Genomic DNA, 15,822 nt, shown 5'->3' with positions numbered 1-15,822 from the left:
TAAGAATTGTTTATCTTTTAAGCTCAATTAGCCATTTAGGTTCATTAGGCTCAATTGCCCTGCACCACAATAACAATGATGCCCACCATTAAATACAGTCAGAAAAACATTCTTTCCTCTCCTGGCTTCTCAGTGAGTTCCACCACTACCCAGAGCCCTTTCCTCTGTTCAGTTTCAGCTGATGGCTGAGGCCTCTTGACAGGCTTTTGATGTGGATCTCCACAAACTAGAGAGGCTGGAAAGGAACCCTGGAAAAGCTGCCTCGATGTGTTTCCACTTTCTAAGACAGAGCCAGTTCCACATTTGAGCATGGGTGCTGGCCACCCAGGGAGGAAGCCTTGCCTTTCACGGTAAAGGATCATTGCCTGAAGAAGTAGCCAATTGCCATGGAAAGCGTTTCTTAGTGCAGAGCTTCCCAACCTTTTACCACATTGTGGCAAACACAGAAGATGGGGTTAATGGAGAAGGCTGACTAACCCTGGAGGGGGTGCTCTGACCACCCTGGGCTCCCCCTAGCCGTCCGAAACCTCTAGGGGATCAATATCTTGGTGGGCTTTGGCCCATCTGCAGCACCCCGTGTGTCTGGGCCCACCACTTAGGAAGTTCCAAGGTACTGGACCATTTCTTCTGAAGTCCAAAGCATTTTTACACTTAATAGAATTTCGTGGTAATGAAGGAGAGTGTCTTAATATTTCTGGTTCTCCAGTTTGCTAAAGAGATTTTAAACTTCTTACGAAAAACAAGTTGAAGACCTTTGGGTGAATGCCTTTTTAATATTTCTCACCAGTTGAAACAGTTTTCTATGTTCACTGTTTGAAAATGAATTTTTCCAAAATGTTCCTTCTTATCAATGAATAGTTTCTGCATCAAAAAACCTAAAAGGCATTGATGTAGGAAAGATCTGGCCCAAATTTGCTAAAGGGCAGGCATGATTTTGCTGACAAGAGCTTTGATTTTGGAAGTTATAATACAAAATTGACAAACGTTATTTCTTTTATCAAAATAACCCCCTTCTTAATCTACTATGAGAGTTCATGAGGTAGACAGGTAGTTAAAGTAATTTGTTGAGATGTTATTGTTTTTAGAGAGCTCCATTTGCAAACCCAAACAACAGGCTTCTGAATCACGTTTTTGCAAATGAAAAACCTACTCAGGTGTTTTGTAAATTCATCCATTATTGCTTCTTGATCTTCTTTTGAAAAACGGGCTGAAAAGGGTTTTAAAGGGATAAAAATTACAAACAAATATATCCCCCATGGATATGTTTGTCTTAAAGAATGCATTTCTATTTATCCAGTTTTTAAAAAGCAAACTAGAAAAGTGGGGGTAAACATCACTTCACTAACCACCCCCCTCCAAAAAAACCTTAAAAACCCACAAAACTTTTTTATTGTAAGAGGGGAGAATTTCATGAATGATTCAGAAAACTTCTGACCACAAATTGTTCTAGCTAATCTGCTTGTTCCATCCACTTGGTGGCGTGAGTGGCATAAGAAATGCCACTGGGCCTCTGTCCCCACTCTGCAGTGCCATGGTTCCCAGCTCTGCCGCACAGTAGAATTGCCTTGTGAGCTTTCAAAACTCCCGATGCCCAGAATTGAGATGAGATCGCATCTCATATCAATTAAACCAGGATCTCTGCGGGGTGAGACCCAGGCATCAGTATTTTTAAAGCTCCCAAGTGATTCCAACATGCAGCCACGGCAGAGAACCACTGCAGTAGATACACTTACATTGGTTTGACTGATAGTCATTATGGTCTTCTCAGCACTTCTATAATTCGCATTCAGCTTAACCCTATCTTTCATCCAAACCACAAAGAATTAAAACTCTCCTCTTCATGTGCTTTCTTTACTTGACGGCAATTACATCTTATGCCTGTTGGCCACGACAACTTACTTTAACTGTATATCTCAAATAATCCTGAGCAGTAGGCCAAATTTAAAAGACGCATATTTGCATCTTGCCCAATACATTTACTGATGTGGGCTTTGTTAGATCATTCTGGCCAAAAGTTACAGAACCAGGGCTTCCCCGTGGGAAACACCTTTAATTCCCTGAAGTAAGGATTCGGGAAATGATGAGAAAACTTCTCAGTTGTCACGTGTATATAAAGGGATAACGGCTATCACCAAAGAAATAGAGACCTCCCAAAGTAGAAATGTGAATTTATCAAAGGTACTCATACAAATTTTAAATATTAGACATTGAGAAAATAAAATTGAAGTGGGATTTATAATTTAATTGAAAATTTGACTTAAGGGATGTATTACAATGGAGCTGACTCTCCCATCCACGGACATTTAGGTTGTTTCCAATTCTTCACTATTATAAAATGATGTCATAGATCTATAAATATTAACATGAAATAAGATTTGCTCTATAGCGTTAAGGGGAAAAAAATCAGGTTATAAAATGACATTTAGAGTTCGCTGTCTTTTTTTTGGTGGAAAAAATCTGCAACTTTGAACAAATGTTTATCAAAGCACTCGTTCAGTGAATTGTTAGTATCTGAAAATGCAGACGTCTCCTCACCTCGGCTGAGTTCCTACAGGGTGCAGCCTGCTTATTCATACATGCTTTATAAATATTTTTGAATCAAATAGAGTATATTCCATTTCTAGAATGTGCAAGACAATAATTAAGTTCCCGTTTTGTGAGAAAATTTGCTCTGCCTCCCTCTGCACTAAACTTTCAACCGGACAGTAGAGAGGCAGACTTTTAAGGGAATAGGATTGGGGACAGATATTTTGGGTTTGAAAGGTGGGATTTACATCATATTGTCTCATTCCTTTTCGTAAAGGCAGAATAAAGATCATTTACTAAAGAAATGGAGTGGAAAATAACTGAACACTGAACAAAAAGACAAAGTTTTATACAAGGTACGTTTAAAAGAATTTTAGAGGAGTTGTGCAGGTCCAGGGGATGCTGTTGACACTCAGGTCTCAAAATCCCAAATGGTCATGATACAGTTCACTAAATGTAAATCTCAGGGCTTCTATAATTCCAAGCACCAGATTAACTAAAGTGTAGGTGGTGCCAATGTGAAGCCAGAGGTAGGAAAACAGCAAAGTGTATGGAGCCTGGGCACGGCACTCCTCCGAGCCTGTTCTCCTGACCCCTGCCCACACTGCCCCGTCCAAGGAGGCAGGCTACCTGGGGAATGTAGAAGAGCCCCAGCAGATTGGCCACCGCCGTGGAGACGCCCGAGCCAGTTGCTCCCACCACCGCAATGGTAGAGGGGATGTGCTCCGAGCAGTTGCAGAATTCATCAAGGTTCAGAGAATCAATTTTGTTCTGGGCCACAAAACTCAGGGTGGCCTCCAAGGCTTTAGAAACGGTGTTGCAAGTGTCGAAGATCCTGTATCCCAGCGTCATGTTGGGAAGAAGGGCCGGGCTGCTGTTTATTTCCTCTATGGCAAATATCATAGCTTGCAACCAGCGAAACCCCCGGAAGTTATACCTGGAAGAAAGAAGAAATGGAAGAAAATGGGAGGGTTTTGGGTCAACTGTTTAGAGTAGGGACTGGTTTCATGACGTCGTGATTTTTGAGACTCAAAATCCTCTCTGTAAAATGGGGATAACACTTACCTCACAGAGTGGCTATGAACACGAGGTAATTATGCACAGCTCTCAGCATGGTGTCTCAACAGAGTCAGGGAGCAATAACAAGGAAGGTTGTTCTTAGTAACAGAACGAATAATTTGTACGTCTCATGCAGCAAAGAATTTGAAACAGCTGATGTGAGGTACTTTAATAAAAGTAATATAGAGATTCAAAAAGAAAAAGGACTCAGGAAAATATAAACAGATTAGGATTTTAACATGTGGGAGCCTAAAAATCACCTCAGATTTGCAGTCACAAATTTAGACTATGGCATTCCTGGAGGTCAAAGGGGAAAAGGAAATCAGTGATCTCATTTTTGTAAACACACAAATGAATATTATGCATTGGAAGGTTGTTCACAAACAGTGATTATTTCTGGGCGGTGGAATGATGAGTTTTAAAATTACGTGCTTTTGTTTTATTTATACTTTCTACTTTTAAAAAATGAGCATGCGTTGCTTTTCAAAGAACATTATTTTAAATAAAAATCAAGCAAGTTAACAAAGAGAATTAGGGTCAGTGACATTGTTGTCACTCTCCCAAGTCTTGGCTCAGAGTGAGGGCTCGAGAAATGTGCTGAATCAGTGTATCAGTGCCCCAAGGAAAAAATATAACAGCTCTGCAGGTTCTCTCTGTATATCATGGCCTTACTACTCGACCTCAATGACAGGAGGTGAGAAATACAATGTTATAGAAATACAGAAATACAATCTGTATTGGTAATATATATATACATATATATACACACACACACACACACACTGTGTTGTTTAGGTTCCTAAAGGTCCTGGTCTAATTTTTAATGTGATGTTTTCTCTTAGTCATTTTCTTTATGTTTCCTTCATTTATTTTTTAAATTATTTGTTTTAAACTTGCAGAGTGATTAAGAGGTATATAATGGCACATGCACAACTCTGTCCAGCAGGGTCCAACAAAGAGGATATTTGTCCATCTGGGTTATGTGAAGGATATATTCGGCATCAGTGAAATTCTGCACTTAGGTTTTCTGCATTCATAAGAAAAATGTGAAAATGCTATCTAATTTTCTAGCTCTCATTAGAACATGAACAGAAATCCAGTTTTCTTGGAATAGTCCTAGTTTTCCTCTTCATTTTCCAGCTATCAGGAAGACCCAGGAAAAGCGCTGGATCCCTTCTGGAAGTTGCAAGACTCAGAGAGAAAGTGCTTTTTTCTCCTAGAAGATGGGTCAAGACTTGGGGTGCAGTCTCTGATGTCCAAAGGAAGAGAGGTGCTATACAGCCCACGGTACTCGGCAGAAGTCAGAGCCTATTGGAAGAAATTGTGTCTATTTTTTAGAGACCATATCCTAAGAGTCATGATAATTAGGGAGCATCCAATGGAGGGCAACTGCAATGATGAGAGGTCTGGAAATCATGTCATGAAATAATTGTTTAGAAAACTGAGACTATTCGACCTGGAAAAGAAATGACTCAAGGGGACACATTAGCTGTCTTCAAATGGCTGAAGAGAGAGTCTAGTGGATTCTATATTTCTCCATCTGTGCTCCATGCTGTGTTGGCAGGGGCATTTCAGCTTTCTATAAGAAAGACTTTCCAATGGGAGGGGTTCCAAAATGCCATGGCCTGCATTTCGAAGATGCCTGGGTCATGCCAACCACTGAGGTTTCTTTCAAGTTTAACACCCTTAAAAAAAAAAAAGAGTGAGGTAGCCAACACTCAAGTATTCCTGACCTTTGGGGCACTTAAGGTCAATGGGAGATTTTACTACTCGGGTTTGTAAGACTAACAACAAATTTCCTTCTAGGTACTCAGTCTTCCATTAAGCAACACTGCTGCCAGGTGAACAATGATGACTCAGTTACCAAGTGACCGGGCATATGCTCCAACAGGCCATGGGTTTTTCTACTCAGTGTCTTTGACATTTTATTTTTGGAAAAAATTCTTCAAACAAAGTCGGGGGGGGGGGGCGCACTAATAAGCTTCAGCATGAGTACCAATCACCCGTTTTGAAAAGAGAGTTTGAGTAAATTCTTTTGAGTTTGGGATAGCTTTTCTCCAACCACCCAGAAGAGAGTCTTGGTTCCTTCCCTTACCTGATACATTCCACAGACTCTGGTCTTGATTCTAGATCTTGATCTTTGGCTGCTACTCCAAAATGAATAGGAAAGAGCCCCCCGAGGATAATGTCCCCTTTTTTCTGGGCTCGTTGGTCGGGCCCGTAGGCAGAAGTGCACCAGGTAAAGGCCACGAGGATCAGACAGCAGCTGTAAAACGTCATAGTTCTGCTTTTTCTCCAGGGGGAGAGACAAGACTGCTGGTGGTTTGGGGGCCCTGAGAACTTCCCCCCGTGGTGCAGTTCACTCCCTGTGGTGGGGGCACATGTCTACAGAGTGACTAATAACAGGATGGAAGCCGTGGCATTTGAATTTCCATTTCTGCCTTCTCCACTGCAGACTAGTGAGGCGGGTGGTCCTTGAGTCTTTAGAAGCCGCATCATGTAGAGACTGTCTGTGATGCTTTCTAAAAGAAAAGAGAGACAAAATGAATTCAACTAAGCCTAAATCTCATCTTGTTATGATGACTGCAACAGAGGTGGCTCAGAATTTCCATTTAGAGAGGCTGAGAGGTAGCAGTTGGGGAAGGCATGGCTTAGAGTCTCATTTTTACAGCATTTCACGTAAAGTACAGAACACTTCAATTGCCCATGTCAGGAAAGGACTGTGTTCAGTTGTGAGGCGCCACGTTTTAAAGAGGCCATTGATAAGCTAAGGCCTCCACTGATATTGCCACTAGATTTTAATCCATTCATTTTTATGCGTGAATAATGCATAGAATTGGCCTGGTAGTAGCATAATTATATTAATGATATTTTATTCAGCACATATGTTCTTATAGAAAATACAGAATGAGTCATATTTAGGTTTAAATCTGACTTTAAATCAAATAAAAATGTCAGAAAAGGCCATTTATTCTTTATTTATTATGGTAGCCCCCCTTTTTTGTGCCTCCTCATCACAGATCTCTGGTTCCAGTTTGTCTATGACCCTCCATAAACCTCTGAAGAATAGTTCTTGTAAAGGACACAGATAAATCAAGGGTAAGATTCTACTTTATAAAGCTCAACAGCTGGATCTGGGGAAAAGTCCTTCTGCTTTAGCATGATTGTCCTAGCAGGAACTCTCTGGTCTGCTCACTCTGTGCTCTAACCCACCCACTCTGTGGGTCAATTACCAATTATAGGTCAATGTCACTAACTATACAGGCTTTCCTGAGGTTCGGGCCCAAGCATTGAGCCGGCCACTGGACATCTCCACCTGGATGTGCCACAGGTGCTTCCAACTTGACAGGCACCTTCCTCCCAAACTTGTTCCTCTTTCACTGTTTTCTATCTCAGCAAATGACGAGCCATCCACAAAGGCACAAAATAAGGAGTCATCCTTGCCTCCGCCCTCTTCTCATAATTGCCCTCCATATTCAAACAACCACCAAATCCTGTAGATTCTACGTCCGAAATCTCACTGGAATCCCTCCACTCCTTCCCATTTCCAAGGCCATCTTAAGTCCACCAGCATTTCGTATCTGGATTTTTGCAACTATTCCCTAACTGGCCTTCCTGCCTCCAGTTTTGTCCCTTTGCAATCCACCCTTACAAATCTTTGGATGTCATGGAACAAGTAGTTTGGAGCATGGGCTCTGCAGTTAAACCTGGCTTTGAATCATAGTTCCACTATTTCCCATATATGACTTTGGGAAAGTCACTTCACCTCTGTGATCTCAATAAAGTAATACATGCAGAGCCATTAGCACAGTGTAACTAGTAAACTCACAGAAAATGCTGACTTTAATGAATACCTTTCCAGCCTCACTCACTAGTCTTGCCTTCGAACTCCACACCCCAGCCATGCCAAATTCCCTTCAGTGCCTCAAGTATATCAGGCCTTCTTTTAAATCCTTAGATCTCACACATGCTATTTCCCCTCCTTGGTCCTCTGGCCTAAACTTTGCCTGGAAAAAATCTACTTATCTTTCAGCTTTCAGATGTCCATAACTGTGGGGGTGTGGCTTGGTGAACTGTGGGGCCTTTGTGTGAACAGAGAAAAGAACTCCTGTGGGGCAGACACAGCCTTGGGCCAAGGTGTCCAGCTTGGGGAGTGGAGAGAGATCTCTCCTTGGGGAGAACAGGCTAGATTTCCAACCATGATGCTAAGGAGACTCCAAGGTCTCTCCTTGGGGAGAACAGGCTAGATTTCCAACCATGATGCTAACCCCTCAGTTGTGCAGTGAGCAGCCTATAGGACTCTTCAAGGAGGCTTTCTCTGGACTCTTAGACTAGCTAGGTTTGCCCGTTATAGTCTTTTATATCTTGGATCTTGGAGGTCCCCTCTTGGAAGATTCGTCAGCCTTTATTATGGTTACATGCTTCAATGTCTGATTCCAGAGCCCAAGCTCTTACCTATGGTCATATGCTGCCCCTTGCCCTTTAGGAACCCCAACCTCCCTCCAATAGCTGTTCTAGCAGAGGGTGGTGGCCCCATTTGGAAGGGGCACCCTGGCAGACACTCAACATTCATGGAATTGTCTCCAATAATGTCTGAACATCCATGACCATCTTAGTTCTCTGACTCCAGTCCTACTTTTGGATTTTTGACTTAATTCCTTGGACCTTGGTCATATATTCATTCATTTAAGAAGTACATGTGCTAAGGCTTGGGAATATAAAGGTAACAAAGATGGGCATGTTCCCTGCCCTCAGGAACTCCCAGTCCTGTAGACAGGCACATGGGTTTAGAGGATCAGAATTTACCTCGACATCCAGAAGTGAAAAAAAATACTGTAACTTTGTTTTCCATGATGACACTCAACTTTGCTCCCCAACACTTAGCACAGTGTCTAAAACAGTAACTGCAGAGGAAATGTTTGTCGAATGAATGCATAAAAAAAGAAAGTACTTTGGAAGGAGACAGAAACTAGCATTTATTGAACTAGGCATCGTGTCAGGGTTGGCCCCATGGCCGAGTGGTTACGTTCAGGGGTTCTGCTTCCGAGGTCCAGGGTTTTGCTGGTTCGAATCCTGGGCATGGACATGGCACTGCTCATCAAGCCATGCTAAAGCAGCGTCCCACATGTCACAACTAGAAGGACCCACAATTAAAAATATACAACTATGTGCCACGGGGCTTTGGGGAGAAAAAGGAAAAATAAAATCTTTAAAAAACCCCTCAAATATCCAATATGTTTTAAATTACACAACTGTAAAAAGGGCAATACCAATTCCACTCTCTTGGGGAATAGATTCTACATATTTTCAGCTTACTCAAGTGAGAAATTCTGGCACTTGAAGTAGGAATGCCTCAAGAACTCAGAATTTTAAGGAGCCCCGTGTAGTTTACTGAATTAGGAGAGGGAACATTATAGCTGGCTAGAGTGAGTCACTAAGACCTGTGAAATCTTTCCTGTGAAAGATTAACTACTTGGAGAAGTTTATTAACCTCATTAGTCCATTCGACAGAAAATTCATGGCAAGAAGTAACAGATGGAGAGATTTCAGGTCAATTTGTAGCAGTTAAGTCTACCGGTCTAACATAATCTCTAAACCACCCTTTTTAGTCCAATTACCAGGATCTAATTTGCTTTCAAAGCTGAGAATCATTCTAAACCCTCCCCCTCCCTTTCCTCCAATATCCCATCACTATGTCCTGTTGATCCTGCCCTCTCTCTCTCCACTCTGCCTCCTCCTCTCCATCCTGTTGCCACCGCCTTGGTCCAGGCTCCCATCACCTGCCTCCCTACTCTTTCCTCTACCTCACTCCTCCCACCTCCTAGGTATCGACAAACAGAGCAGTACCAAGTATGATCCTAGCACAGTAGATGAACACTTGGAGTTCATCATTGTGACTTCAGCCTGCAATAGTTAGAATACAAAAGTGCTTGAATAATCACTAACAACACTTCAGTTTTAGTATCTGCAGGAGAGACTTCTAATTGTATCCCTCACGTCTGTACTCCTTTTAGGCCATAGTAAAATAGCTTTTAGTTGGACAAGTCATTGCCCAAAATAAAGATTACTTTCCCCAATTTCTTTTATAATTATATGTGGTCATCTCACTAAGTTTTGGCCAATGAGATGTAAGCTGAAGTGCTTTGTGACAGCTTCCAGGAAACTTGGTGTTTGCCCTTTGTCCCTTCATCCTCCTCTTTCTCCATTCTGCTGCATGGAGGTCGATGTGACATCTGGAGCCCATGTTGAACCCTGAGCCATATCCTAGGGACTGATGGTGCCACAAGCTGAGGATTTCATGGAGCAGAACCTTGATACCAGACTATTCCTGGGCTTTTACATGACAGGTAAAAAAAGCTTCTAGCTTGTTTAAGCCATCGTATGTATATTTTTTCTTACTGTAGCTATATTAATGGTATCTATCCAAGAGTCACAAATAAACTCATTTGTTCTCCTTACTATGAGTTTATTTCATTTAAACCATATATAATTATGTTTGCTTTCCTGCAAAAAACAGTACTGCAAACACAAGCCGAAGGTAGTATTTGTTCTTTCTCTCAATGGCAGATCCATTCTGGAAGAAGAAATGACCCGTGGACCAGCTGGTTTATGTTTAGAAGTCCTTGAAATCATGAGGAGTGTTTGAGTGCTGACAGATTATTGATCCCTGAGTTCCTCACCCAAGAGACACGGGGCATGAGGTCAGGGCAGACTGATCTACGGTTCCACAGGTTCATGAATTTGTAAATTCATGCAATTATTGATTCATTCAAAAAACATTTATTGAGCTCCTCTATGTGCCAGACACTAAGGAGCGCAAGGTGCTCAGGAGAGAAAGTTGAGATTGTTGCCTTCAAGGTGCCCATGGTTTAAAAGGAGATAGAAAGATGTATTATAATTACAGTGATGCAAATGCTAGAAGAGGCTTGAGCTAAGTGTTGAGGGAGAGGGAGGGAGGAGTGGCCTTCTTTCTGGTGAGAGAATTAAGTCAAGGTGGGGACTGGAAGCTTCATGAAGGTAGGACTCGTCTCTCTTTTCCTCCTCATTGTAGCCTCGCACCAAGCACAAGGCCTGGAACTTAGTAGATGCTCCACAAATATTTACTGAATAAATGAATGAAGCATGACCAGTAAAAACCAGGAGCTGGGTGGGCAATTCTAGGACAGAAGAGGGAAGGGGTCGCCCCGCAAGATGGAAGGTTCCTGAGGGCAGAGGCTTCATCAGGATCACGGTTGCATCCCAGCATCGAAGAGGGAACCTGGGACTGAACGGATGCTCAAAAAACATCTGTTGAACTTGGATTTGTCCAAAAAGTTGGATGGCTCATCCAAGTCAAGAGCAAATTAACAGAGACTAGGAAGACAAGGTTAGCAGTCAACACTGCAACATTTCAATTTCTACCAAAGTGAAAACCACCTTGGCTCTTGCCCCTTGGCTTTAACATGTCTGGAAATTGTTTTACTCTAGAAGAGAATGATTGTGCCCACATTTCCAGCAAGAGAAAACCGAGGCATAGATCTTCTGAACATAAAACCACTTAGTAAATAAGAGGCACAGCAAGCTCAAAAGCTACACATTTCTCAATTCCTAGACTGCAGAAATAAAAATTCTAGGCTATCTAGAAAAAAGGTGGTTATGAAGCCAAAATTGATTTCCAATAGAGATCATTTGTCTTTGTAGGGTGAGTACACTGATTTGCCTCTGGTTTATTGTACTGTAATCTTTGCCTTCTTTTGTCACACTGACCATAAAGAATACTAACAGTAAGGTGTGAAGCCACCATTGCAGAAAGGTGAAACGTGTGTGTTTCATGAAGGTGATTAGGGAAAGTCCTGAGAAAGTTCAGCCAGTAATCCAAAACCTGTGTGCTTGGCTCTGGTTACAGCTTTCTTTATCTCTTGCGGAGGACACATCCACAGTGTGGGTTTCGATACGCACCTGGCACATGTTTGCCAAAGAATTAGGGACATCTTATCTGTCATCACCAATGTGACCATCCTCAGTCCTGTGTCAGACTTCATTCCTTCTGTATTACAGCAAAGGACATCTTGTTTTACAATGAGGGCCCTCTTTCAGTGCTGGGGGAACTCACTCTGCCGGGTCACACTCGGCTGCCTCCCTCCAGCCCTTCTTGCCTCCCCTGGCCAGCTGCCAGGTTCTTACCCTCCATCTCCCTGACAACAGGTGTGACTTTTGGAGAGTCCATGCCTCATTTAGCCCTGGTAATGGCTTAATTGAGTCGGAAAAATGCAAGGACAGGAGCGTGATAAAAACCAGCTGAGCTGGGTTCCTGTTAGTCATTGGAAAAAGCTATCAGGAAGGGACGATAAAGGATGAACAAGAGTGGGGAGGAGCCGCATGGGGCACCGAGCAGAGTTGGGAGAGGTAGCCTAGACAAATCAAAGAATGGAGATAAATAGGAGAGGAAATGAGAATTCAGTAATGTTGTACTGTACCATGAGCTCCTTGACGACAGGGCTGGGTCTGTCCCTTTCACAGCCCAGAGCGTGGAGGGGCTCCGTAAATGATTAAGTGAATGAATCAACATGATAAACTCTGTCTTAGGGGTTTATGAAGCTATTGCAAGAAGACAGAAAATGACAGAAGAGGAGAAAAGAAATACAATGAGAGCTGGGGGAGGGGTGAACATTCAAGGTTAAAAAGTGATGAGAAAAGCTCATTCTCTGCTCCAGCATCTTGTCAGTTGAAAATGTATGCTGGCTTCGGGCTTTGACATTGCCAGTGCCTGGTGTTCCACGACAGGACTGACTGAGTTCCTGAGGACACAGGCCATGAGTTAAGAAATTTCTTGTCCTGAAACATTTCCCTTCTAGCCTTAAGAAAGCTCTGCTGATGGATGTGTGGACACCCACAGGCTTAATGAAACTGTTCAGGTGAAAAGCAAAGATGTGCAAGCCATGTTTTTCTAAAGAAAAATGCCAGACCTTCATATCCTTCATGAAAGAAATATTTCTGTGGAGTAAGGTCCTGGTATTGCCTTTCAAAATCCCAAGGAGGCCTGACTACCCAGGGTGGCATTTTTCAGTCTGGTGTCCCACGATGTGCCACCACGAACTGTTCTGGGGTAAAAAAAGTTTGGGAATTGATGTTCGCTCTGTGCCACAAGGGTACATTCGCCTCCCAAAGGCTCTGAGAAGTCCCGCAGTAAAGATAACTGCTTAACTTTAACCCACTCGTTTCCAAATTTATTTCTGCATGGGATGCTCCCCGCGCCCCCCCCCAGCCATCAGCAGGACACTTGTCGCAATGCTGTGAAATAAATACAGGCTTGTGGGGGGGGGGGCTGGTCTAGTAGAAAGCACAGAATCCTTCCCCTGAGCCTCTCCCAGTCTCTCTGGAGGCATTTTTGAATGGGAAGATATGTCTGCCCCTCGCTGGGCATAGCATTTTTTGTATCCCCAGGTATGAAATTCCCAAGGGGAGCACTAAAAAGAAGGACCACGATGGGAGGTGAATGCTGATGCATCTCCAGTCATTCTCTGATGTCAGGCATACATCCCTGCTCTCTTTTCCTGCAGGTTGTTTCTTGCACACAAGTGGAAGCCTTTCTCCTTCCCACCTGCAGCTCCCCTGGCCCTGCATAGTGTCCTCCTACAAGGACCATAGGGACATGCAGTGGTGTGCTGGTAAACCAGCTCTCCAATGGCCGAAAAAGGAAAAAACAAACAAAAAAATGCCCTGATTTGTAGTGTTTGCTGAATACTCCCACCCTGGCAGATTTCAAGCCACCAGTGGTTTAACAACTGACTTGCAAAAATCCTTGATATTTAACCATTGGCTCTTACGACCTGGCAGAAGCTTGCTCCAGTATACCACTGGGACATATATCTAAGCAAATGGAAATATTAGTTTTCTTTGGAAACTGACCCAAATTATTTTATAAGCATTATGAATCTTCTATCTCCTCCTGTTTCCCTCTCTGCTCTGCTAGGAAGCTGAGAGCCAGATTTGTGGCCTGGCTCCCCCTCAAATAGAAACCAAAAGCGTGCAGTTTTGTGTTCTAATATTACTCATGGTATTACTTATTCTTCTTGTTCTTATTTCACCCCAATTTCCTCCCCATATTAAATCTCTCCTTTTTTATAAACAGTGATAAGGATATAGACACAAAAACAAATACCTAAGCCTTGAGTTTTGCCACAGGCACTAAGAAGGTCCCCAGGGGGAACTCCCTGTGTCATTAGGAGGAAGGGTCTGGGGAAGTCATTCTCGCCTCATTAACTGGGTGCGTGGACTTAAGGAGACTGTTTTAGGACACCAGGTCACTAATCTCAAATACAGAATTTTATAGGTAGAAGGAACCTGGGAAGCTTATCTGGTTCACACTGAAACCTTGTGACACATCTGAGTTTGAAGCGGCCAATTTTATCATGTATATGAGCTGGAATTTACACCTCACCGAAAAAACTACGTGAGGTTTATGAAGAAAAGGAAGGGAAGCCGTTTTCCTTTCATTTCTGAGTTGTCAGTGCAGCCTAGCATATCTTAACAACATCACTTTAGGGCTTCTGAACTTTAAACTTACTTCCAAAGACAGTATAAAATCTATTATGAGAATATTTGTAGTTTTAATTGAACCTCAGGTGCACAAAACTGGATTAATCATAATTCTTGGTTGGTGACACATCCTCATCATTGGTCCACGCCTGGCCCACTATTATTTGTTTATCAAGTTATTTTTATTTATTTTTTTCTGTTCATATATCTTTCCTGTTTTTCTATCAGGGTTTTGGTCATTTTCCCCTCAAATTTTCAGTTCTTTATATATTGTGGATACTAGCCCCTTATCTGTGATATATGCTGCAAATGTTTTCTTCTAATTTGGCAGTTCTTCCTCGACTTTATGTTACCATGCAATTTTTAAAAACATTTTTATGTAGTCAAATGTATGAATTAGCTCTTTTATTGCCCCTGGATTTTGAGTCAGTGTTAGAAAGTTTTCCCTACACTGAGTTTTTAGAAGAATTCACCTTATTTTCTCGAGTTTAATTTATTAAATTATTGTCTATCTAACTTTTCTCTTTTTTACATTTAGTTTCCTGATCAGTGTGGAGTTTATTTTTGCATTTGGTGTAAGATACAGATCTAATTTGATCTTTTTCAAGTGGCTGCCTAGTTGTGCCAGCAGCATTTATTAAAAAGCCCATCTATTCTGTGGCAGTAGCACCCTGTTTTAATTATGGTGACTTTTGGTATGGTTTAATATCTGGTAGGACCAGTCCACCTTTGTAGTTTTTATTTCTTAGTGTGTTCCTGGTTATTCCTGAATGTTTGTTTCCCTTATGAACTTTAGCACCAACTTGTCTAGCTCCATACAAAAAGTTTGTAGATATTTTTATGGGGATTATGTTACACTGACATTTTTATGATCTTGAGTGGTCCTACCCAAGAACCAGGATGCTTTTCCTTTTGTTCCAGTCTAATTTTGTGTCTTTAAAGAGTATTTCCTCTTGTAGATTTTGCACATTCTTGTCAAGTTTATTCCTAAGTTTTTTTTTTTTTTTAGGAAGATTAACCCTGAGCTAACTACTGCCAATCCTCCTCTTTTCGCTGAGGAAGACTGGCCCTGAGCTAACAACCATGCCCATCTTCCTCTACTTTATATGTGGGACGCCTACCACAGCATGGCTTTTTGCCAAGTGGTGCCATGTCTGCACCTGGGATCCGAACTGGTGAACCCCGGGCCACCGAAGCAGAACGTGCACACTTCACCGCTGTGCCACGGGGCCGGCCCCTATTCCTAAGTATTTAGTCACCTTTTTTACTATATAAATGGGGCTTTTTCCCCCTTTTTTACCATTATGTCCTCTAGCTGGTTACTGTTTGTGTCCATGAAAGCGATTGATTTTTGTATGTTAATTATATATTCTGATACCTTACTGAGTTCTTTTATTATTTAAATTAGTTTTTTCGCCCAGTGATTCTCCAATATTTTCTAGAGATATTTTTACTCCTTTTGGGAATTGAGACATAATTGGCATTTAACATTGTACTAGTTTCAGGTGCACAACATAATGATTCCGTATTCGCACACATTGCAAAATGATGCTCACTGTAAGTCTAGTTAACATCCGTCACCACATATCGTCACAATTTCTTTTCTTGTGATGAGATCTTTTAAGATCTATTCTCTTAGCAACTTTCAAACATACAATACAGTATTATTAACTATAGTCACCATGCTGTACATTCCATCCCCAGGACTTATTTTATAAC

General features: G+C 42.0%; 1 protein-coding gene and 1 non-coding gene across 2 annotated transcripts in view; both read right to left on the bottom strand.

The window, feature by feature from the left end:
• The window catches only part of CASR (calcium sensing receptor), an 81,006-nt gene that overhangs the window by 27,238 nt on the left and 37,946 nt on the right, over window positions 1-15,822 (bottom strand). Inside the window, exons 2-3 of the mRNA XM_046659301.1 lie at window positions 5,681-6,107; window positions 3,157-3,463 (exon numbers count right to left, since the gene is read on the bottom strand). Coding sequence (XP_046515257.1) covers window positions 3,157-3,463; window positions 5,681-5,865 — 492 coding nt within the window. The 5' untranslated portion in view covers window positions 5,866-6,107. The remainder of the gene's footprint in view (window positions 1-3,156; window positions 3,464-5,680; window positions 6,108-15,822) is intronic.
• On the bottom strand, window positions 14,178-14,249 carry LOC124238749 (small nucleolar RNA SNORD112). Its single transcript, XR_006888357.1, has one exon. It is a non-coding gene; the product is annotated as a small nucleolar RNA SNORD112 (small nucleolar RNA).

Source organism: Equus quagga, chromosome 4 (assembly GCF_021613505.1).
Source record: "Equus quagga isolate Etosha38 chromosome 4, UCLA_HA_Equagga_1.0, whole genome shotgun sequence".
Classification (NCBI taxonomy): domain Eukaryota; kingdom Metazoa; phylum Chordata; class Mammalia; order Perissodactyla; family Equidae; genus Equus; species Equus quagga.
The sequence above is the reverse complement of the archived record's forward strand: the minus strand, read 5'-3'. Positions and strand labels throughout refer to the sequence as shown.